This window comes from Muntiacus reevesi, chromosome 1 (genome assembly GCF_963930625.1).
Source record: "Muntiacus reevesi chromosome 1, mMunRee1.1, whole genome shotgun sequence".
NCBI lineage: Eukaryota > Metazoa > Chordata > Mammalia > Artiodactyla > Cervidae > Muntiacus > Muntiacus reevesi.
Genome location: NC_089249.1, coordinates 52,536,092 through 52,559,276, shown reverse-complemented (window position 1 = coordinate 52,559,276; position 23,185 = coordinate 52,536,092). Strand labels below are relative to the sequence as shown.

Below are 23,185 nucleotides of genomic sequence, written 5' to 3'. Positions count from 1 at the left end.
TAAGCTGGAATCAAGATTGCCAGGAGAAATATCAATAACCTCAGATATGCAGATGACACCATCCTTATGGCAGAAAGCAAAGAGGAACTAAAAAGCCTCTTGATGAAAATGAAAGAGGAGAGTGAAAAAGTTGGCTTAAAACTCAACATTCAAAAAATGAAGATCATGGCATCTGGTCCCATCACTTCATGGCAAAAAATGGGAGAAAAAATGGAAACAGTGACAGACTTTATTTTCTTGAGCTCCAAAATCGCTGCAGATGGTGACTGCAGCCATGAAATTAAAAGACGCTTGCCCCTTGGAAGAGCTATGACCACCCTAGATGGTGCATTAAAAGCAGAGACATCATCTTGCCAACAAAGGTCCATCTAGTCAAAGTTATGGTTTTTCCAGTAGTCATGTATGGATATGAGAGTTGGACCATAAAGAAAGCCGAGCACCGAAGAATTGATGCTTTTGAACTGTGGTGTTGGAGAAGACTCTTAGGAGCCCCTTGGACTGCAAGAAGATTGAACCAGTCCATCCTAAAGGAAATCAGTCCTGAATATTCACTGGAAGGACTGATGCTGAAGCTCCTATACTTTGGCCACCTGATGCAAAGAACTAACTCACTGGTAAAGACCCTGATGCTGGGAAAGATTGAAGGCGGGAGGAGAAGGGGATAAGAGAACGAGATGGTTGGATAGCATCACCACCTCGATGGAAATGAATTTGAGCAAGCTCCGGGAGTTGGTGATGGACAGGGAAGCCTGGCATGCTGCAGTCCATAGGGTCACAGAGAGTCAGACAGGGCTGAGCATGAACATGCATTTTATGCATTATAAAATAAGTGCTTATTTATGTTTATACAAAGTGTGTATGGGCTTCCCGGGAGGCTCAGCAGTAAAGTATCTTCCCCTGGAGGAAGAAATGGCAACCTACTCCATATTCTTGCTTGGGAAACCCCATGGACAAAGGAGCCTGGTGGGCTACAGTCCATGGGATTACAAAGAGTCAGACAGGACTTAGCAGGTGAACAGTTCCGTTCAGTTGCTCAGGCATGTCCAACTCTTTACAACCCCATGGACTGCAGCATGCCAGGCCTCCCTGTCCATCACTTCCAATGAGCAATTGAACAACAATAATATTCACATCATCTGAAGCAGAACTATATTCTGAAGAACGATCCTCTTCTGGGAAACCAGTAGTATATATGTTGCTCAGACAATCAGAGAAAGTATCTGTATAAAATTCACCAAAAAATTCTTCACTCAAAATTTTGTGACATGTCATTTTTTGAAAATTTTACACTTATAATACACACAAGGTTGGAGCAAAAACCTAATGGAGCAAAATGTGAATGATAATGACAATCGCGAATTGTATAATGAACCCATGATCAACATGAAGCTCTAACAACGTTACACGATGATGTCAATTGTATCAAGCCTACAAACATGTCTCCAATCAACAACATTTTGGTAACAAAACACGTATTGATACATCTCCAGTTAATAATATGGCAATTGCATGCAAGTGTAAGAAATACTACAGAGAAAGCCGTGCACTTTGCTCAGCTTCCTCCAACACTGACATGCTGCACAACTATGACAGTGCCACCAGGAAACCACGTCCACTGACCTTACTCAGACTTCCCCAGTTTACTCGTGCTAATCTGCATGTGAGTCTGCATTCACAGCTTGTTATCCCATTAATCATTGAGAACTTGAGGAATCGAATGCCAAATAAACAAATTGATTGTTTTTCCTTCTTAAATTATCGTGTACCAACTATCTCAATAATCCACTCTTTATTTTCATCAGCAAATTCCGTCCTCCAAAGAAAGAGCTAACACACACAATGCTGATGCTTCTGGAGCAGCCAACTTTCTTTAAGATTTTTTTTGGCCGTGCTGGGTCTCCCTTGCTGCATGCAGGCTTTCTCTAGTTGTGGAGAGTGGGGGCTATTCTCTAATTGCGGTACGCAGGTTTCTCCTTGCACTGGCATCTCCTGCTGCAGAGTTCGGGCTCTAGGGCACCTTGGCGTGGGTAGCTACGGCATGCTGGCTCAGTAGTTATGGCACAGGAGCCTATTTGCTCCGTGCCACGTGGGATCTTCTCAGACCAGGGATTGAACTAATGTCCCTTGCATTATAAGGTGGACTCTTAACCACTGGAACACCAGGAAAGCCTGCTGCAGCCAACTTTTGAGGAAAACCCCCTTTCACGAACCCAGAATGAAGATATGTCTTTTTCAACATAAAATGATTTCTGTATGCTCCAGAATTAAGCTGAACTTTGCTTCTAAGGGTTAGCCCTCTGGACTGTCCCAGACAGTTCTATGCAAATAGAAAAATATCACTTGCTTCTTAGAGATTAAACGAAGAGCTATAAAAATACTTCTCATACACTATCAACAAAACATGTAAAAAGCAACTATAAAACCACAACTATAAAACCTCTAGAAGAAAACACAAAAGAAATTCTTGGTGATCTTAGGTTAGGCTATGATTTTTTAAATACAATACCAAAAGCATGATCCAAAAAAAGCTGGTAAGTTGGATTTCTCGAATTTAAAATATTCTGCTATTCAAGAGACACTGTTGAGGAGTTCCCTAGTGGGCTTGCAGTTAGGATTCCTGGCTTTCACAACTGTGGCAGGGATTCAATCCCTAGTTGTGGAACTGAGATCCTCCAAGTGGTATGGCAAAAAAAAAAAAAAAAAGACACTGCTAAGAGAATTAAAGCCCTAGAACAGGAGAAAATATTTTCTCAGTATACATTTATAAAGAATTTCTATTGTCAATACATGACAAACTCTCAAAACTCAATATTAAGAAAACAACCCAATTTTTTAAATGGGCAAGAGATTTTTTTTTAAATGGGCAAAGATTTTAAAAGATAATTCTCCAAAGTATGTAGATGGCAAATAATACAAATAGTACAATTAGTAATGAGGCAAATGTAAATTCAAAACACAACAAGATAGCAGTATGTACCTATTAGGACAGTTTTCAAAACAACACTGACAAGAACACACACTAGATACAGAGGAACTGAGGCTCACACACTACTGGAGGGAACGCCAGAAGCCACCACACTGTTTTCCAAAGGGAACCGCACACTTTCCGGCACTCAACAATCCTGCTGCTAGGTATTCACAATGACATCTGTACATGAGCACTTAAGCAACTTTATTCATGATTGCCCAAACTAGAAATAGCTCAAATGGTCTTCTGATGAATGGATAAACAAACTCGTGTGTCCCAACAAAGGAATATTTGGCAATAAACAGAACCAAATGCTGACACATGCCACAACAGGAATTAACCTCAAATGCACTCTGCCAAGTAAAGACCTCAAGCCCAAATGGCTGCATACTGTATAGTTCCATTTATGTGACACAGATAAGTGACTGCCAAGGGCTAGAGGAAATGCTTAGTTACCAAGGGGCATGATGAAAGTTTTTAGGGAATGAACCTATTCTACACCTTGATTGTGATACTGTTCCACAACTGTAAAAAGTCACAGAATGTACGCTAAACATGGGGGCTGTTAATATGCATAAATTATACATTAATTGAAATAACTGAAAAAGAAATTTGTTTGGAAAACAATTTGGCAGTTTCTTATAAAGATGACCCAACAATTCCATGGCTATTTACTCAGAAGAATTGATAACAAGTATCTACACCAAGACTTGTAAGTGAATATGTGAAGTGAAAGTCACTCAGTCATGTCTAACTCTTTGTGACCCCATGGACTCCTGTCCATTGAGTTCTCCAGGCAAGAATATTGGAGTGGGTTGCCATTTCCTTCTCCAGTAAGTGAATATACACAGCACTTATATTCAGAACAACTGAGACACACAACAATATAGATGCATCTCAAAATCATGCTGACCAAAGCCAGATACAAAGGAACATGGACTGTAAGACTATTTATGTGAAATTCTAGAGGTGGCAAACTAATCTACAGTCACAGAAAGCAGATCAGTGACTGTCTCAGACAAGAGTGGAAGTCAACTGCCAAGGGACCCAAGGAAAATTTGGTGGTGACAAAAATGTTCTATATTTTTGCAGGTGATTTTTGACCATGGTGTGTGGCTTGTGGGATCTTAGTTCCCTGAAAAAGGATCAAACCTGTGCCCTCAGCAGTGGAAGCAGAGTCCTAACCACTGGACCACAAGGAAACTCCCTCAAAAATATTCTATATCTTGAGACTTCCCTGGTGGTCCAGTGGCTAAGGCTCCATGCTCCCAATGCAGGGGGCCCAGGGTTCGATCCCTGGTCAGGGAAGTAGATCCCACATGCTGCAACTAAGACCCAACACAGCCAAAGAAATAAATGAAAACAAAAAACAAACAAACAAAAAAAAATATTCTATATCTTGACTGAAGTAAAGATATTCAAAAGGGTGCATGCACTGGTCAAAACTCGAACTACATACTTAAAGATGCAAGTTTATTGTATTTAAATTATAGTTAATAAAACTGACTTTAAAACACGGTGTTAATGAACACTTGACTCTCAGCATAACCCTATGGAATGAGCGAAAAACTCTCCAACAAAGAAGCTGAGGCTCAGAGAGATAGTCTGTCCACACCCTGAGCACTGCCTGGACTGGAGCCAGTATTATTCCAATGAAATCTTTTTTCCTTATTATTATTATTCTTTACATATTTACAGCTTTAAATTTAAATCATTTTATCAACTTTTCCCTATTACTGGGATAAATGACTTGGCTTCAATCTGCTTAAAAACTATCCCAACAACCAAACAAATGTGTGATCCAGGATAGAGGTGAAGGACAACATCTATAAAAGTCACTGTGGGGACAAGTGACAACGTTCGGATATTGATATATTACAGAATTATTGTTAATTTCTTAAATGTGAATATGCTGATGCAGTCATGTGGGAGAGGGTCGCTAATCTTAGGAAGCGCATGGCAAAGTATTTCAGGAGAAAAGTATCACGTTGCCAGCTTACTTTCTAATGGTTCATCAAAAAAGAAAACATAAAATAAAATAGAATGTTAACAACTGGTGAATCTAAACTAAAGGTATGCAAGGCTCACCTATATTTGTCTTTGAACTTCACTGTAGGTTTGAGACATTTTTAAGTATAACGAAAAAAGATCTGAAGCTTTACAATTTTTTTTATCATTTACAAATTATTTTACTTTGTGAAAATTAGCATATCAATGTTTATCCACTTAGGACAAAATTTCCAAGAAAAAAAAATTTATAAAATCAGATACTAAAACAGTTTTGAATCAAACACTTTTAAATCTATGAATGAAAACTATAAATGCCAGTCTTCCCCTGGTAGCACAGTGGAGAGGAATCCGCCTGCCAATGCAGGGGACACAGGTTCCGTCCTTGGTCTGCGAAGATCCTAAATGCCTCGGAGCCTAAGCCAGTGCACCACAATTCCTAAGCCTGTACTCTAGAGCTCACAAGTCGCTACTACGGAGCCTGCATGTTGCAACTAATGAAGTTCATGTGCCTAGAGCCTGTGCTGGCAGTAAGAGAAGCCACTGCAATGACAAGACCATGCACTGCAATGAAGAGCAAAAGCAACAAAATCCCAGGGAAGCTAAAATAAGTAATTTCTTAAAAAATTATGAATGCCAACTTTTAAGTGTGAAAAGAATGATACAATTTGAAAATGATTGACTCAGGCAAAGCAGCATGCAAGGATTAAAATGGGTGAAATTTTGATGGTAAACTGGACATTTACATAGCATCTCCCAACCAGGTCTGTCTCCGATTATAAGGGGAAAACAGTATATTCACAGCAGAGCGAGCTGGCAGACACCACCTCAAACCAAGCAATGAAAGTTAATAATAACCATCGCCATCAGACTAAGTGACATCACGTGACTCTCATCTGCTGCCCTGAGGACACACCACTCCTTTAGCACTCCTGCCAAAACATAGGACCTCAATCTCATCAAGAGAGTGCATACAACAAACCCATATTGAAGGACAGTCTCAATTTCAAAAGGTCAAGGTTATGAAAGACAAAGACTGAAAAACTACTCTAGGCTAACAGAGCTGAAAGAGATCCAATAGCTAAATGCAACACATGATCCTACATTAAAAGCCCAAGCCACCAAAATAATTTCTAAAATAATACTGAATTTAAAAAATCATAAAAATCTATAAATTACACATTAATATCTACAGATCTTATTCAGTATTAATTTCCTGATTCTGATAACTATATTATGGCCATGTAAGAAAATGTCTGTGTTTTTAAGGCATAGTAGTTCATTGGAAGGACTGATGCTGAAGCTGAAACTCCAATACTTTGGCCACCTCATGCGAAGAGTTAACTCACTGGAAAAGACCCTGATGCTGGGAGGGATTGGGGGCAGGAGGAGAAGGGGACGACAGAGGATGAGATGGTTGGATGGCATCACTGACTCGATGCACACGAGTTTGAGTAATCTCCAGGAGTTGTTGATGGACAGGGAGGCCTGGCGTGCTGCGATTCATCAGGTCGCAAAGAGTCGGACACGACTGAGCGACTGAACTGAACTTAGTGTACAGTGGTTAGTAACTCAATGGTGTCCGACTCTTTGCAACCCCAGGGGCTGTAGCCCAATAGGCTCCTCTGTCCACGGGATTCTCCAGGCAAGAATACTGGAGTGGATTGCCATCCCCTTCTCCAGGGGATCTTCCCGACCCAGAAATTGAACCTGGGTCTAAGGTGTCGCACAGAGTCGGACACGACTGAAGCGACGTAACAGCAGCAACAGCAAAAGCTCCTGCATTGCAGGCAGACTGTTTATCATCTGAGCTACAGGGAATTCCTTTTTAAGGCATAAAAACACTGAAATGTTTAGAAGTGAGGGGTATCATGTTTGCAACTTACTCTCAGGGAACAAACAGGTGGTTCCTAAAGGCAGAGGTGGTGTGATGGGTAAATGGGTCACCAGGTACAAATCTCCATTCATAAGTAAGTCCTGGGGATGTGATGTACAACATGGTGACCATAGTCAATAATACTGTGTTGTATTGATGTATATGTGAAAATTGCTAAGAGAATAGATCTTAAAAAGTTCTCATCGCAAGAAAAAAAAATTGTATATGTGGTGTTGAATCTGACTTGCAGCGATCAGCCCTTAATATATACAAATATGGAGTCATTATGCCGTTCACCTGAAACTAACATAATGTTATACGTCAACTGCATTTCAATTTAAAAAAAGGATAGACAAGCTGACGCATGAGAAACACTAAGCAGTGCCTGGAGCAGCCACAGTGGGCACCAAATTTATGTTAGCTTTTGTAATGAAATGTAAGATAAAAATTGACTATGAAGAAAGTTCAAGACAAGACTTCAAACATAAACAGTAATAAAAGAACTCTAATGAACAAAAACACTAATCCTATCTTCGGTAGAATAAAAAACTTTCTGTCCATGGCTGTTATGATAGTAAACAACTAAAAATAAAACCTCAATGCTCCACTGAGGATTGGTTAAATAAAATCAGACCATAAATGCTCCGAAGCTATTAAAGTCACAACATATGCTATGAAAGGGCATTCTACATGGTGTATTATTATTAACTGAATAAAACAGGAATCACAAGAGTATGTAAAAATATGAGCTTATGTTTATAAAATATTTAACATATGCACATACCCCTTTTTGGGGGGCAAGGAGTGCAGACTCCCTCAGATGCTTGGGGGTTCCTGCACGATGGACAGCACTGGCGGGGGGGCTGAAGTCTTCCTATTAATCCCCCTAATTTCTGCTCCTCCAAATCCAAGAGTTTGGTTTGCATCTCGGCTTCTCATTGTGACCTAACTGCTTTTCCACGCTAGCCTGGTAACCCTTGTATTTCCTAAGCTACAATCCCAAGAATGGGAATTGACCCAGTGCATCTTTTCAGGCAAGATGTGTCAGGTTACCAGCCAGGATATAGACTTACTTCACGCGGTAGGAGAGAAAGTGAGCAAAGGGCAGGTAGAACAGTCAGATTAACTTCCAAAAATTTTTGTACAGCCAGGAAGGAGATAAGACAAACAAATAAGTGAAGGAAATACTCCTTTCTGTGGAGATGTTACTTCCCCAGGCATGGGGAACTGTGATTAGAAAGAACATATCACACTGCTGGGCTTAGCTGGTAAAGAATCCGCCTGCAATGCAGGAGAACCCGGTTCGATTCCTGGGTCAGGAAGATCTGCTGGAGAAGGGATAAGCTACGCACTCCAGTGCTCTGGCCCGGAGAATTCCATGGACTGTATAGTCCATGGGGTCGCAAAGAGTAAGGCACAACTGAGCAGCTTTCACATCACACTGATAGCTATCCTGTTTGTACATAAACTCTCATTACAGAAGGATCAGAGTCCCATTTAAGTAGTAGTCTTCAGTTCAGTCGCTCAGTCGCTCTTTGCGACCCCATGGACTGCAGCATGCCAGGCCTCTCTGTCCATCACCATCTCCCAGAGTTTACTCAAACTCATGTCTATTGAGTCAGTGATGCCATCCAACCATCTCATCCTCTGTCTTCCCCTTCTCCTCCTGCCTTCAATCTTTCCCAGCATCAGGATCTTTTCAAATGAGTCAGCTCTTTGCATCAGGTGGCCAAAGTATTCGAGTTTCAGCTTCAACATCAGTTACACTATCAATAGTAGTCTTACAGATCATTAAATACTAACAAAGAATCTAAGAACTGGAGAATTCCAAACAAACAACAGATAAGCAAGAGTAAATCTAAAATTCTAATGATAAAAAGGGTATATTTCTGTGCCCAGATTTTCATTTTCCTAAACAGGAAGCTAAAACAAGGAGCAACTGGCAATCCTAGGGGTGGGGTCACTACTACCCCACCTGCCAACAATCAGAAGGGGAAAAAGAGTGAAGAGGACTGTCAGCATAAAACAGGGAAGAAAATGTGGAAACTCTTTTAAAAAGCCAGGGAAGGAAGGACTGTCCCACAATGCACCTCTTCAGTAAGGCACTAAAATGTTAACATGGGAGGAATTGAGGATTCTTCTCATATTGCGTATTATTCATGAAAAATTTTTTTAAACATTCATTCTTTCCCACCATTCTCTTAAGCCTCCTAGAGAGCTCTCTTCCTCTCTCATTCCAGGAGTATGCAGTTTTAGCTGCTCCCTCTTCCCCTCTCCAATAGCCTTCTCTAATGTCATCTCTTGCTTTTGCTGTTGTTGTTTAGTCGCTGCTAAATCGCGTCCAACTCTGCAACCCCATGGGCTGCAGCATGCCAGGCTCCTTCCTCTGTCCTCCACAATCTCTGAGAGTTTGCTCAAACTCATGTCCATTGAGTCGGTGATGCTATCTCCAACCTCTTCCAATCACCAACCCAATGGGTGTTTTCAACTGTAATTGTAATTTTCCTGTACTTCCCTGAAACACTCAGCAATGCAGACCCTAGAGCTGCGCAACCATCCTGTAACCATGCACAGGCAGCCGCCTGAGCACCTAAGGCCATCGTCACTGAGCAGCATAGCTGCCACCATCCTCCAGACCCCATGTTCTAGGACAGACCACACTGCTTTATAGTGCAGCGTCCCATCACTTGCAGCTCAAAACATCCTTACCCCATACTACCTTCCTGATGCACCCAACACTGACTATTATCTAGTTCCACTCAAAGCCAGCAACAAGGTCTCTTCCTGTCACCGCTACCTGCAGCATTTTACACCCACTCCACTCCTAGAGTTAAGCCTAGATACCAAAACATGTAGTACTCAGGACATTCTTTGTCTAAAACTTTAAGATCATTCTTGTCTAAAACTTCAGTGCCTGAATAAAAAAGATTCACACAAGTGGGTCTGGCATTCCAGGCCTGCTGCAGCATCCTGCCTCCATTTTTCAGTAGCCCTCCACAGAAGAGAACTCTGATCTCCTTGCACTGACTTCCTCACTGTGACCCCCTCCCAGCTCTGCCTTCTCCAGAAAGCACTTCACTCATGACCCCTGAGGCCTTTGAACTCCTGCAGCCATAGCTGCTACCCAGCCAGCCACCCTTTCCTCCCCCCACAACTACTCCAATTCCCCAGAACAGCAGAAGAACCACATCCAGTCCCTTAGCTCTGCAATCATTCTGGGGCAGTTAGTATTAATAAAAGTGACAAGAGAGAAAGGAGACTGCCTGGGATTTCAGATTCCACTTTTCTTTGTAATTTCACTACTACTTTAGAGTTGCATGTTACAGAAATCTAAAGTACAGTTATAGATAATGAAGAGAGGGGCTCCATCAAAAGTGATGAAAATCCAGCTATATGGACACAGGTATTCTCAACACTGTTAGAACATTCCCCTCCCAATCCCCAACATCCAGTAAGGAAAGCTGGGATGCCTGCTTCAACCAGCACAGTGGAAAATAGGGGAGAAAAGGTCTTTCAGAAACAATGTGTGGGATGCTAACCCAAATCAATATCAGCCTAAGAGTGAAAAAAAATTAAATCCCTTATTCATGACACAAGTGAAGTTTCTCTTAGTCACCTTTCCCCTATCTAAGTGTCCCCTAGACAAAGAACTGATTATAAAAACTGTCTCTTACACCCAGAAGACTCTGCAAACACAACCTTTCAGGGAAATAAGAGACACAACGGGGATGGGAGAGAAAAGATTTGCTAAAGTAGATTTGCTAATTTAACACATTTTCTGTCAAGCAAATCAACTGTCCTCAGTGCACTGTTGTTGAAACAATGACCACTCAGGGAGCAGTGTTCATCAAAAGCAACTGGCCTAGAGAAAAACACTCTCCCCTCCACCGGACTGCTCACAGCAGTCTCAGCTGTAAGAACTTACTCCATTCTTAGCAATTATTGATGGGAGGTGATTTGAAGGTTCAGCATTAAAAAGATAATAGACCGTTTAGAATAACCGTGGCCCCATCAGTGCCTGTTTGCACTTACTTGCGGGTCACGCGGGACACAGAAGGGTGCAGAGTCTGTGGGGACGTTCAGTCCCGGGGCCACAGGCCACCCTAAGAAAGCCCAAGATGCTGCTGCTGACGTTCGGTCTCTAAGTCATGTCCGACTCTTGGCGACCCCATGGGCGTACGCAGCACGCCAGACTCCTCTGTCCTTCACCATCTCCCAGAGTTTGCTCAAACTCAAGAGGCTGGGCCGGGGCCAAGGCTGCAGTGACTGTGACGGTGAGACGCCCAGGACAGGGCCATGTGTCCATGCCCACCCTACAGGCCACACACAACGCCGCCTTCCAGACGTTTCTACAGACACCGCGTGCACCGGCCGTGTGGATGATCCACATCACTGAGGGCCGGCCGGAAGGGCCTGACTCCACACCCGGAGGCCCGCAGTGTGTGACGGCTCGGACCGCCCCCAGAAACCTTTCCTGCCAACTAAAATGATGCCCAGTGTGAGCCCACTGGGCCTGCGGTGCCGCCAGAGCCGAGGTCGCACAGGAAGGCGCGGGTTCTGCCTAAATTACGCACCTCGTCCTGCCTGAGGAGCTCCGTCCCAGCACACGGGCATGCACACGCACTGTCCGCATGCACACGCGGGCGCGGGCACACACGCACGCTCACCACCCCCTGCTTCAGTCCTGCGAGAGGGCTGAGGGCCCCCTTCAGGTATGCACGTCATCGTGGCTCCCTCTCCACAGCCCCCCAACCTGTCCTCTTCCCCTAAATGATTCTGGGTGGGATAGGTGTGTAAGGGGGGGGTGTGTGTGTGTCACTCAATCGTGTCCGACTCTGCGACGTGTGTGTGTGTATGTGTCACTCAGTCGTGTCAGACTCTTTGCGACCCCACAGACTGAAACCTGCCAGGCATCCCTGTCCATGGAATTCTCCAGGCCAGAACACTGGAGTGGGTAGCCGTTCCCTTCTCCAGGGGACCATCCCAACCCAGGGACGGAACCGGGGTCTCCTACATTGCAGGTGGATTCTTTACCAACTGAGCTACCAGGTAAGCCCTAAGGAAAGAATTGACAAGAGATCTGTTTCCCAGATAGAAACAGAATAGAATGGAAAAGACTAGAGATCTCTTCAAGAAAACTAGAGATGCTAAGGGAACATTTTATGCAAAGACGGGCACAATAAAGGACAGAAATGGTATGGACCTAACAGAAGTAGAAGATATTAAGAAGAGGTGGCAAGAACAAACAGAAGAACTATACAAAAAAGATCTTCATGACCCAGACATCCTGGAATGCAAGGTCAAGTGGGCCTTAAGAAGCATCAATATGAACAAAGCTAGTGAAGATGATAGAATTCCAGTTGAGCTCTTTCAAAATCCTAAAAGATGATGCTGTGAAAGTGTTGCACTCAATATGCCAGCAAATTTGGAAAACTCAGCAGTGGCCACAGGAATGGAAAAGGTCAGTTTTCTTTCCAATCCCAAAGAAAGGCAATGCCAAAGATTGCTCAAACTACCGCACAATTGCACTCATCTCAAAAGCTAGCAAAGTAATGCTCAAAATATTCCATGCCAGGCTTCAGCAGTACATGAACCACGAACTTCAGATGTTCAAGCTGGATTTAGAAAAGGCAGAGGAACCAGAGATCAAATTGCCAACATCCGTTGGATCATTGAGAAAGCAAGAGAGTTCCAGAAAAACATCTACTTCTGCTTTATTGACTATGCCAAAACCTTTAACTGTGTGGTCCACAGCAAACTGGAAAATTCTTAAAGAGATGGGAATACCAGACCACCTGTCCAGAGGCAAATCGGTATGCAGGTCAAGAAGCAACAGTTAGAACTGGACATGGAACAACAGACTGGTTCCAAATTGGGAAAGGAGTACATCAGGCTGTATATGTCACCCTGCTTATTTAACTTAAATGCAGAGTATATCATGAGAAACGCTGGGCCGGAAGAAGCACAAGCTGGAATCAAGATTGCCGGGAGAAATATCAATAACCTCAGATATACAGATGACACCACCCTTATGGCAGAAAGTGAAGACGAACTAAAGAGCCTCTTGACAAAAGTGAAAGAGGAGAGTGAAAAAGTTGGCTTAAAACTCAATCTTCAGAAAACTAAGATCATGGCATCTGGTCTCATCACTTCATGGCAATTAGAAGGAGAAACAACTGAAACAGTGACAGACTATTTGGGGGGCTCCAAAATCACTGCAGATGGTGACTGCAGTCATGAAATTAAAAGACGCTTGCTCCTTGGAAGAAAAGTTGTGACCAACCTAGACAGCAAATTAAAAAGCAGAGACATTACTTTGCCAACAAAGGTCCGTCTAGTCAAAGCTTTGGTTTTTCCAGTGGTCATGTATGGATGTGAGAGTTGGACTATAAAGAAAGCTGAGTGCAGAAGAATGGATGCTTTTGAACTGCGGTGTTGGAGAAGACCCTCGACAGTCCCTGGAACTGCAAGTAGATCCAACCAATCAACCCTAAAGGAAATCAGTCCTGAATATTCATTGGAAGGACTGATGCTGAAGCTGAAGCTCCAATACTTTGGCCACCTGATGCGAAAAACTGACTCATTTGAAAAGACCCTGATGCTGAGAATGATTGAAGGCGGAAGAAGGGGACAACAGAGGATGAGATGGTTGGATGGCATCACTGACTCAATGGACATGAGTTTGAGTCAACTCCAGGAGTTGGTGATGGACAGGGAGGCCATGAGTGCTGCAGTCCATGGGGTTGCAGAGAGTCAAACACGACTGAGCGACTGAACTGAACTGTTTCCTAGTGAACTGAACTGTTTCCTGGGCTGATGATGGCAAACTCAGCATAAATAAATCCCATCAATCCCACACACACAAAAAATTACGTCCAGAACAGGACTCCCTATGGGGCGGGGTCCCATTTGTGGATTTGCTGGTTTAGTTTGGTACAGAATTAATTTCTAAGATAGGGACCCCAACACAGCGTATAGAAAAAGAAAATAAAAGTGTCACTCAGTCGACTTTTTTTGCAACCCCATGGACTGCAACCTGCCAGACTCCTCTGCCCAAAGGATTTTCCAGGCAAGAATACTGGAATGGGTTGTCATTCCCTTCTCCAAGGGATCTTCCCAACCCAGGAATCCAATCCAGGTCCTCCGCCATTGCAGGCAGATTCTTTACTGTCTAAGCCACCTGGCCCTAACCAATGAGGTCAGAAAAACTTTCTGGATCAGTTACCTGTGCCGTGCATGCTGAGAAACATCTCAAGGGAATCGCAGCACTTTGGCCAGAGGAACATCCTAGAAATCACCTAGTCCACAGCGGTCTTTTTATAGATAGGGCATCTGAAACCAAATGATCTAAAATCGCAGCACCAGGTAATGACAGAGGTAGGTCCACAGTCCAGGTTTCTGGCTCTCTGCATGATTCCTTCCACAAGTACCTTCAATCCCACCAACTATATCTAAGGCCATCTAGTTAGAAACTGTGCCTTCTGTCCCCCTGGACTCTGTCCACACCCACTTTTTATCTAAACCACGTGTGCACTGGCAGTTTCCCAGCAATGCCAGAGCTCCTCATTCTTAGCCCCAACCCAACACACCACAAAAAGCCAGCCCCTAAAAAAAAAAACAAAAAAAAACAACCACCTGGAATTCAGCCCTCAGCCTCTCCTGATCAAAGGGCAGACGGTCGGTTGTACCAAATGCTGCCATGTTGCCAAGTCGTATTTTGGGCTTCCTCACTGTGTTCCAGAAAATTAAGCAAGACCAAACTGAACTTCCGTGGTAAAGCAAGCCACATGCTAACATGAGTTGTCCTTCAGCAATGAGAGGTTACTGCCCTTTCCACAGTTGGAGAATCTCTAACTATCCTTTTGAAGCTTCTCGAATAGGCAAATGAAGATGAAGACAACGACTTCTCCTTTAAGACACTGGTACAAGCAGAATGGGATCCACGGTTCACCTTGGGGGAGTTACACTCTGAGGGAGCAGTCCCCCTTTCAGGTTTCAAGATCTACCCTCTGTTATTCACATCCTGTTCTTGGGCTTTCCTCCTCAGAGAAGGAGCATATCCTGAGTCTTAAGGAGACACTGAGCATCTGGTATTTTCCATTCAATAGATTATTGTAACTACTAATTTTTGCACCATGCAGCATGTGGGTTCCCTGACCAGCAATCTAACCCTGATAGCCTGCAGTGAAGTGCAGAGTCTTAATCACTGGACCTCGAGGGAAGTCCCACAAACTACTAGTTTTTGAATAATTTTAAGTCCCCTATTTCCTTTAGTCCTGCTCAAATGCCATCTTCTCAAAGAGGCCACCCACACCTTTGCAATCCCATGCACTGTAGCCTGCCAGACTCCTCTGTCCATGGGATTTCCCAGGCAAGAAGACTGGAGTGGGTAGCCATTCTCTTCTCCAGGGGATCTTCCTGACCACTTCAGGGGATCAAACTGAAGTCTCCTACACTGCAAGCAGACTCTTTACTGTCTGAGCCACCAGAGAAATCCTCCCACACCTAATCACCCTATTTTAAATTGTAACAACCCACCCCTTCAACTTGGCCCTCTCTGTGTCAATTTATTATTATCTGTCTCCTTCCACTAAAAAAGGAGTGTTTATGTTATGTTCACATCTGTATCTCCAGCACTTATAGACTGCATCTAGCACATAGTGGATGTTCAATAAGTATTTGCTGAAAGAACCAAATGAAATCATGAACTTGTCCCTCTGTATTCGGATCCTTTAAGATCTGTATTTTAAGATCCTTTAAAAGGATCTGCTGTACCCCCACATTATTAAGAATTCTAGACCTGCACTGTGAAATCTTGGCCATTACTTCTAGGTCCAGCCATTCATTTTATAAATAATGAAAACTAAAATAGAAGCTGTGTGATGTAGCAGCACCAGCAAAGAATTTGGTATCAAAGAACCTGAGATCCAGGTGAGTCTGTGCAAGAAATTTAGCCTGTCTCAACTTCCAATTTCCTCATGTGCAAAACTGCTACTTACCAGTGATGATTAATGATGACGATAGATAAAATGAGAAAACATTTGGAAAATGTACAAAGTGCTATACAAGTGTCCTTCACCATTAGGCTATTTGACCTGCTGAAGGTCACAGAGGCAGTAGTAGCAAAACAAGCCTAAGAATTCAAGTTTTCTAACTCCTGATCCAGGGCATCTCATGTCATGAAACTAGCTTCTGGTTCCCCTATTCAAGGCCAACTTAAATCTTTCATCTAGTTCAAGACCTTTTAACCTTTTTATGGTTGGGATCGGTTTCAAAATTTGATGGAAGTGACAGCAAAGTACATACATGTACACCAACACAAAATCTCCTATAAACTATCCTTGGGCCCCAGGCCCAGAGAACGAAGACTGATATACTAATAAGTTACTCTCAGCAAGTTTTTATCACCTATTTTCTTAATTACGAATAATATCTATGAATAAACATAATAATGTTTAACAATTCATGCCTAAGGATTCAACCCAAAGGATTCGTTCTCAAAGCAGGAAGCTCGGGGGGAAAAGTACACGGAACTTTTAATAATAAAAATCAAGATTATTTTGATCATGTTGCCACTGTATGAACCAGATAATTCTACATGACCACTTTCAAATAATCACATAGAAGCCCCATGGTTTCTTCTCTGGAGAAAATATACCCAAAATGTTTATAATGGAATTTTTTCCTGCAACCCTATACCCATCACAATTAACTCCAGACAAGATTACTGATGATGGTCTATCCTCCCTTAACTGAAATCTAATTAAGTATGATGCTATTCACTGTAAAGAGCACTTGTTAGGGGAAAAAAGAAAATCAGTACTAAATCTTCAGGAAGGTCAATTCACCATTCTTCATTCTCTAATCAGGACAAAACATAACCAGCCTAACCCACTAGAATGTTAAACAATCATAGAAAATTTGATAATATAAATGAAGTGGTTCCGCATTTGATAATCCTGAGGCAAAGGAGGTGTGCCATGAGCTTCTTTGATAATCCATCCAGTTAAGCAGCTAGTAACAGATGTTTCATAACACCAGCCACTGAATTCAGTATCGTTAATCTACAGTTGTCCAGCTACACACAGCTCAGTCTCCTCATCTGGAAAATTAAAATGGGCCACAAATACACTGTGAGTGTGTTTAGGAATTTCTAAGTTAACAGTTTTTATCCCTGAGTGGTGGGATTATGGGTGATTTAATTCTCTTACCTATATTTTGCTATAATTTTCAAGTTTTATATTGTGATTATGCACTGCTTTTTAAAACCACAAATTTTGAACTTAAAATATGTCTACACATTTGCAGATTTTTGATCTGATGACTGCAGAACCCCTATCTGTGGGGGCAGCAACACAGATGTCCCTAAACACAACCCAAAAAACAAGAAACCAGTATACTGATTCTTCTAAAGAAATCTTGTACATTCAAGGCTAATTAACAGAGGAAAAAGGTTTTCTTACACGCAAAAATAAAAATATCCACTCTTTGGGGACCAGTTAAATGGGAGGTCTTGACCTCTTACAGAATTGCAGCATGAATGCTCCCAGCCTGTCAGCTATCTAAGAGATTGCCTTGTTTTAGATAAATACAAGCCAAGTCCTTGAAGATTCTGCTTCCTAAATTTTCTGTAAATCCATGGGTTCAGTTTGATTGTCAAGGGTAAGATGAGTTACTTTCCCACAGCTGAAAACTAATTTCCTAAACAAGCTGATATCCAACTTCTACCACTTGGTATTATTCATCATTTCTATCTTTTAAAGTTACAGTAAATTAAGATTATAGGGTCTTTCCAGCCGTCCTAACAGATATACTTCAGTAGTAGTACTGTTTTTTGTTCGTCTGTTTTAAGAAGATTCTTCCAGTGCATCATAAACTGTAATCAAGTGATCCTTTTTCAACCTTTCAGAACAGTAAATTAGATTTAAAAAAAAAAATCACCTAACCAAAATAAATTTATTTACTTCTTAGAGAATCAAAACTGATCATATTCTCAGTAAATTCTGCACTCTCAGAATCAAATTTGCTAGAAAACTAAAAATTACTTTGAAAATTTTAATTTCTGATAATTAGTGAAAACTTTAATCTGCATTCATCAAATTCATCAAAACACATTCATGTGAAAAAGATTACAGAAGAATTACACAAGTCACTACTAGTTAGCCATCGACTGAACATCTCCAAATTATGGAGAGATACGGATGATTACCATAATATATACAAGTTGAATTCCAAATATTCATCCGTATATACTTCAAATAGCGTACACTTTAACTATAACCACCAAAAAAGTGTCACTTCCAAGAAATACTGGGATCCGAAGAGAAAACACTCATCTCAAGTGGCCCTGATTATTCACCTGTAGCAACGATTTTTCACTTCTGTTATACATACAAATTGGACCTCTCAGATCAGGTTACATTTCCTTTAGGAGTTAAAGCAGCTAATACTTAGAAACCACAGATTTATTTCTTAGAACATAAAGCGCTATTTATAAATTACTCTAGATTTCTGTAACAATTTAGGGCAAAATTTGTTACCTCTTTTTTTTTTTCCCCAATCAACCAAATCGGAATATTTGGAATTTTGAAAGATGAAGTTTTCTGCACAGTGTTTTTAGACGGGGTTCGTGAACTCTAACCTGTAATTCAGCACCGCCTCAGTTTTATCACATTTCAGGGAGAAAATGGGGCAGGGGCAAGTTTAGCGGCACCGCGACGGCATTGTCACCACAACACCTCCCACCACAGCCACCATTTTGAGCAGCAGAATTAAAGTGCTGAGGATTTTGACCAACTAAAAGGAAACACGGGGTCTTCGGGACAGTTGTGGAGCGAGTCCTGACGCTCAGCATTCCCTAATCTGCCGTTTCTCCCCCTCAGTCCGCGGGAACCGCCGTCCCACTCACATTTTTAGAAAAAGCCGTGCTCGTCCGAGTCACGTCCCAACTTTGAAAACGGCGTGCGGCGCCGGGCCCCCGCACCCGAGGCCGCCGCATTGTCGCCGCCGCCGCCCGCCCGCCCGCCGGCCGGCCCGCACCCTCCCGGCTGCCGCCGGGCGCGCCTCCCTCGGGTGGCGGACCCACGGCCCCCGCTCGCCGGCACAGCCGCGCCGGTCTCGCACCTTTGTCCGGGGCCGCGGCACCGACCGGCCGCGCGCTCGGCCCCAGGCGGCCGGGGGAGGGGTCGGGGCGCCGGCCGGGGGCGCCCGCTCGCCAGCCCGCCGGGCCCCACAAAGCCCGCCGCCCGCTACCCCGACCGCCCGGCCCCGCGCTGCGCCCGCCGGGACGCCGCCCGGAGTAACGGCCCAACTTTCCCCACCGCCCGGGTCCCCTCAGCCCGGACCCCGATCCCCGCCCGCCCACCCGGGCCGGCCGGGAGCGCTCCTCGCGCTCAGCCCCCCACTCAGCCCCTCAGAGTCAGCAGCTCGGAGGTCCCAGCGCGCCGCCGCCCCGACCCCCTACCCGGGTCCCGACCCCCCACCCCGGCCCGGCCCGGCCCGCGCACCTCGATCTCGAAGTCCGGCAGGCGGAACGCCGTGCGGAAGAGCGAGCAGAAGTGCGCGATGGCCGGCACTTCCCACCACGAGCGCAGCTCGCCCAGCCCGGCCGCGCCGCCCTCCTCGGGGCGCATCTCCGGCCGCGCCGCCGCCTCCGCGCCCGCCGCCCGCCCGCTCCCGGAGCCGCTCCGGCCGAGCTACCGCGGCGGCTGCCCCGGGCCCATCGCGCCGCGGCCCGGCCGCCCAGCCCGCACAATGTCGCCGCGGCTCGCGGGGAACAGATGGGCCGGGGGCGGGCGGGGGCGGGGCCTCGGCACAACAACAACCCCGCCCCCGCCCCCGCCCGCGGGCCGCGCTCGGGCGGGTGAGGGGCGCCCGAGGGCCGGGGGGAGGGGCTGCGGTCGGGCCCCGCCCCCCAGGCCCGCCGGGCCCCGCCCCCACGTGGCCGGGGGTCGCGCCCCTCCGAGGCCGGCGGTCTGCGCCTCGCCGGGCTGCACCCACGTGGGTCCGGGACGGCGGACCCCACACCCGGGCAGAGCCCGCGGCCTCCTACCCCTCCCGGGCCTTGGGAGAACCCCCCCCACCGTCCGCGGTGCGCGGGGTGCTGCGTGGGGGTGGGGAGTGGTTCCCCCTGGCCCGGGGGACGCCCGCGCTCCGGTCCCGTCCAGTCCCGGGCGCAGCCGCTCGAGGACCCGCGTGGGGACCTCTGAGCACCGACGCCCGCCCAACGGGCTGGCGCAGTGGCCGCACTCAGCTGTTATGTTATGGAGTGCGCCTCCGGTTTATTCTCTTCCTCGTTTTATTCCCATCAATTTAGTAACCTGTTCTTCATTTATATATATAAGGCAGCATTTAAAAAAATCTTAAAGAACATTTAACTAGATGTTTCCTGGAAGAAAATACACTGCCCCGCCGCTCGCCCCCTGACCCAAACTTAAGTAGTTGTGCTCGCTTATTACCTCAACTATTGAATGCTTTAAAATTCACCCGCAGATGCTACCACGTGTCCATCTTTGAAAAAAATGAGTGCCTATCTGAACGCCCCCGGGAGCAGAGGCTGCACTTGAGTGTGTAACGCGCAGCTCCAAGGCAGATGAGGTGTGGGAAGGGTGACACGCACCGTGGGGTTACCCACGTGACCTGAATTCGCACTCTTCTGGGGACTCTCTAACCCCTGTCTGTCTGCATTTCCGCACGGATCAGCCTGACTTTCCGCACCTTTCCTTCTCTTTCCTGCTTCCCTTCACATTTGTTTCTAATCCATTACATCCTGCCTCTCTGCTTCCCCGCTTCTCCTCTGGCTCCTCATCCTGCCCTTTACCCTTTTCCATCTTACCTGTCCCTCGGTGAACTGGGCCCCAGCCTGGTAGTCACAGCGCCTAAAAAGTCACATACCAGGAAGCAGAAATGTGACAAGTTTGGGTTACTCTGGCCTGTTTGAATGAGTGCTGCCCTCCCCACACACTGCTGGGTCCTGGAATCCAGCCACACTGCCTTGGGGTGTGGGGGTCGGGGGCAGGGCTGGTGGTCCTGTAGCTGAGGGGGTCACCCCTCGGTGGTGCTGGTCCTGCCCCATCCTCAGCACCCTTGCCCCCAGGCTGCCTTCTTCATCTGAGGGTCACCTCTCCGTGTCTCGTTGAACAGGCACATAGCTTCAAATCTCTTTCTTTCTCTCTCTTTCTCCGCTCTGGCTCTGATTCACTGTAACTCTCCCCTCCACACACACCCACCCACCCCCCTCCCCCACCAGAGCAGGTCCTTCTCCTCCTCCAGCCCAGAGGTTTTCTGTGTCTCCTTGGGGTTCCTCAAGTTCCGGCTCCATTTGGAGCCTCACATTTGTACCCACACCTTCCTCTGCCTCTGTTGGAGTTGATACCCACAAACCTTGACTGTTTGTTCCACCTTTCCCCTGGGATTTAAGTACCTCAAATCTGTTTTCTGGGCTGGCTTCACCCTAACCTCCCGAGACCTGGTCACTGACCCTGGTGCCTCCCGGGACACCCACCTCCTTCCTTCTTCCCAGGACTCTCAGCGCTACCTGCCCCTGCCTTTTTTAAGGCTGGCCCATTTCTCACCCTACAAACACCAGTTGTTTCCTATCCTGTTCCCAAAAGACATACAGCTCTCGTACTTTCTCTGTCTCTCGCTTTTGCCCTCTCTGCCTCTTTTCTGTTTGTGAGCACTGTTGATCTGAGATGACCTTGGAAATGCCAAAAGAAATTCTCCTACAGATTTCCTACCACCTCCATTTCCATACCATCTTCTAATTAGATATCTTCCATTAAAAACACACACAACAATACTTAGTTTGACTCACCTATTTCAATTGTTAATTAATGTGGCAAAACATATTTGAATTTCTCTTTGCAAAATCTGTAGTAATCTTGGCTGTTACGGGATTACTCTAGGTTCCTGGAGGATAATCTGGGGGAACTAACCAGCATTTTCTAACACCATTTCTTTGAGAAATACATTGCAAATTCTGTATGATCAGCTAAAAACAATTACTTGAACCTTGGAAGGCGTGTGACCAAAGTGTGGTTCTTCCGAGTTTCTTCCTGCTAACCAGGACTAGAATTCAAATCTTCTAACTGATCATCCAGTCGGATTACACTGGTTCTCTCTTCTACTCCAGTTGCCCTTCCTACCCCTTTGCCTGCCTGCCCTGACGTGGTTGCTCCTCGATTCAGTCCAGGAGCCCAGCTGGAGCCGCAGTGAGGCAGAACCATTATCCCATCACTTTAGTTGTCTCCACACCTGAGTCCAGGTCCCTCACGAAGTCTTGGCACACCCCTCCTTTCTCAGTAGAGAGCTACCTTCCATAGGGTGCTATTCCCACAGAGGACTGTAAGTCAGGCTAATTTTAACATTTTAGAGATCATGGAAAGTGAGTTATATTAGTAGTCAGGAAATTTGACTCTCTTAGAAAAGGCTTAATCTTGCATGTGTATTTCATTTGTGAGGAGGGGCTTAAACTAATGGTCCCTGAACCCTATAGCTTTCACCTTTAGAGTACAGCCAGCTTAATGTTCTAAAATTTGAATTCAATCTTGTCACTCACCTGCCCCAAATTCTATGACTCTCCCTTGAGCGTGAAAGTCCATTAAGTCTTAACTGAAGTCACAGTTTGGCTCCCACCTGCTTTCCCAGCCTCACCTGCGATCCCCACCCCCACCTCATCCAACCAGTGACTCCTTCCCTCCTGTCAAACTGGTTCACTCACCCCCGGATCTTCTTGCTCCTCCCTTTTGATCCTGCCCTTTCAATTGCTTACAAAGACAGCTCAACTTCTCAGATCATGACCCACTCAAAACTCACCTCCTTCCTAAAGCTTTCCTGAAACACCCCCGCTTAGGGGTATTTGTCCAGGTACTCTGACTGGAGAAACTAAAGTGTGTATGACTCACTAGTCAACCACTTCCTTGGGTCATCATTCTATTATTTATTTTGAAGTGCTACTTAAATCTTTAACTGGGGGTGTCCTTAGTTGGGGGTATCTTTTCTTCTCATCCAGATTAGACTTGAGTATGTGGGGGGAATCCTTCCTAATACACAGCAATTAAATGACTGATTATTTAATGATGACATAAAGCCATAAAAAAAATTAGAACTTCTTAAAATGCCTGATGTTGATTTACTTACCTTTCCTTCATTCCTTCCTCTGCCTCTTAGCTTTCTCCCTCCTGGAACTCATTCAGGCAGTCGCAAAGGTCATGCCTTTCTCAATACAGTCATATCTTCAGGGGGTTGACTCCAGGACCCCCATGGATAACAAAAGTCACTGGAGTCCCTTTTATAAAATGGCATAGAGTTAACAAAAAAAAAAAATAAAAAAA

At 45.1% G+C, this 23,185-nt stretch overlaps 1 protein-coding gene across 2 annotated transcripts in view; it reads right to left on the bottom strand.

Annotated features, from left to right (window-relative positions):
* The window catches only part of CECR2 (CECR2 histone acetyl-lysine reader), a 116,490-nt gene extending 96,900 nt beyond the window's left edge, over window positions 1-19,590 (bottom strand). The window contains exon 1 of one of the 2 annotated variants that reach the window (XM_065943253.1): window positions 19,358-19,590. In XM_065943253.1, coding sequence (XP_065799325.1) covers window positions 19,358-19,483 — 126 coding nt within the window. In that variant the 5' untranslated portion in view covers window positions 19,484-19,590. The remainder of the gene's footprint in view (window positions 1-19,357) is intronic. The other variant, XM_065943260.1, reaches the window with a different exon arrangement.
* Window positions 19,591-23,185: the final 3,595 nt, after the last annotated feature.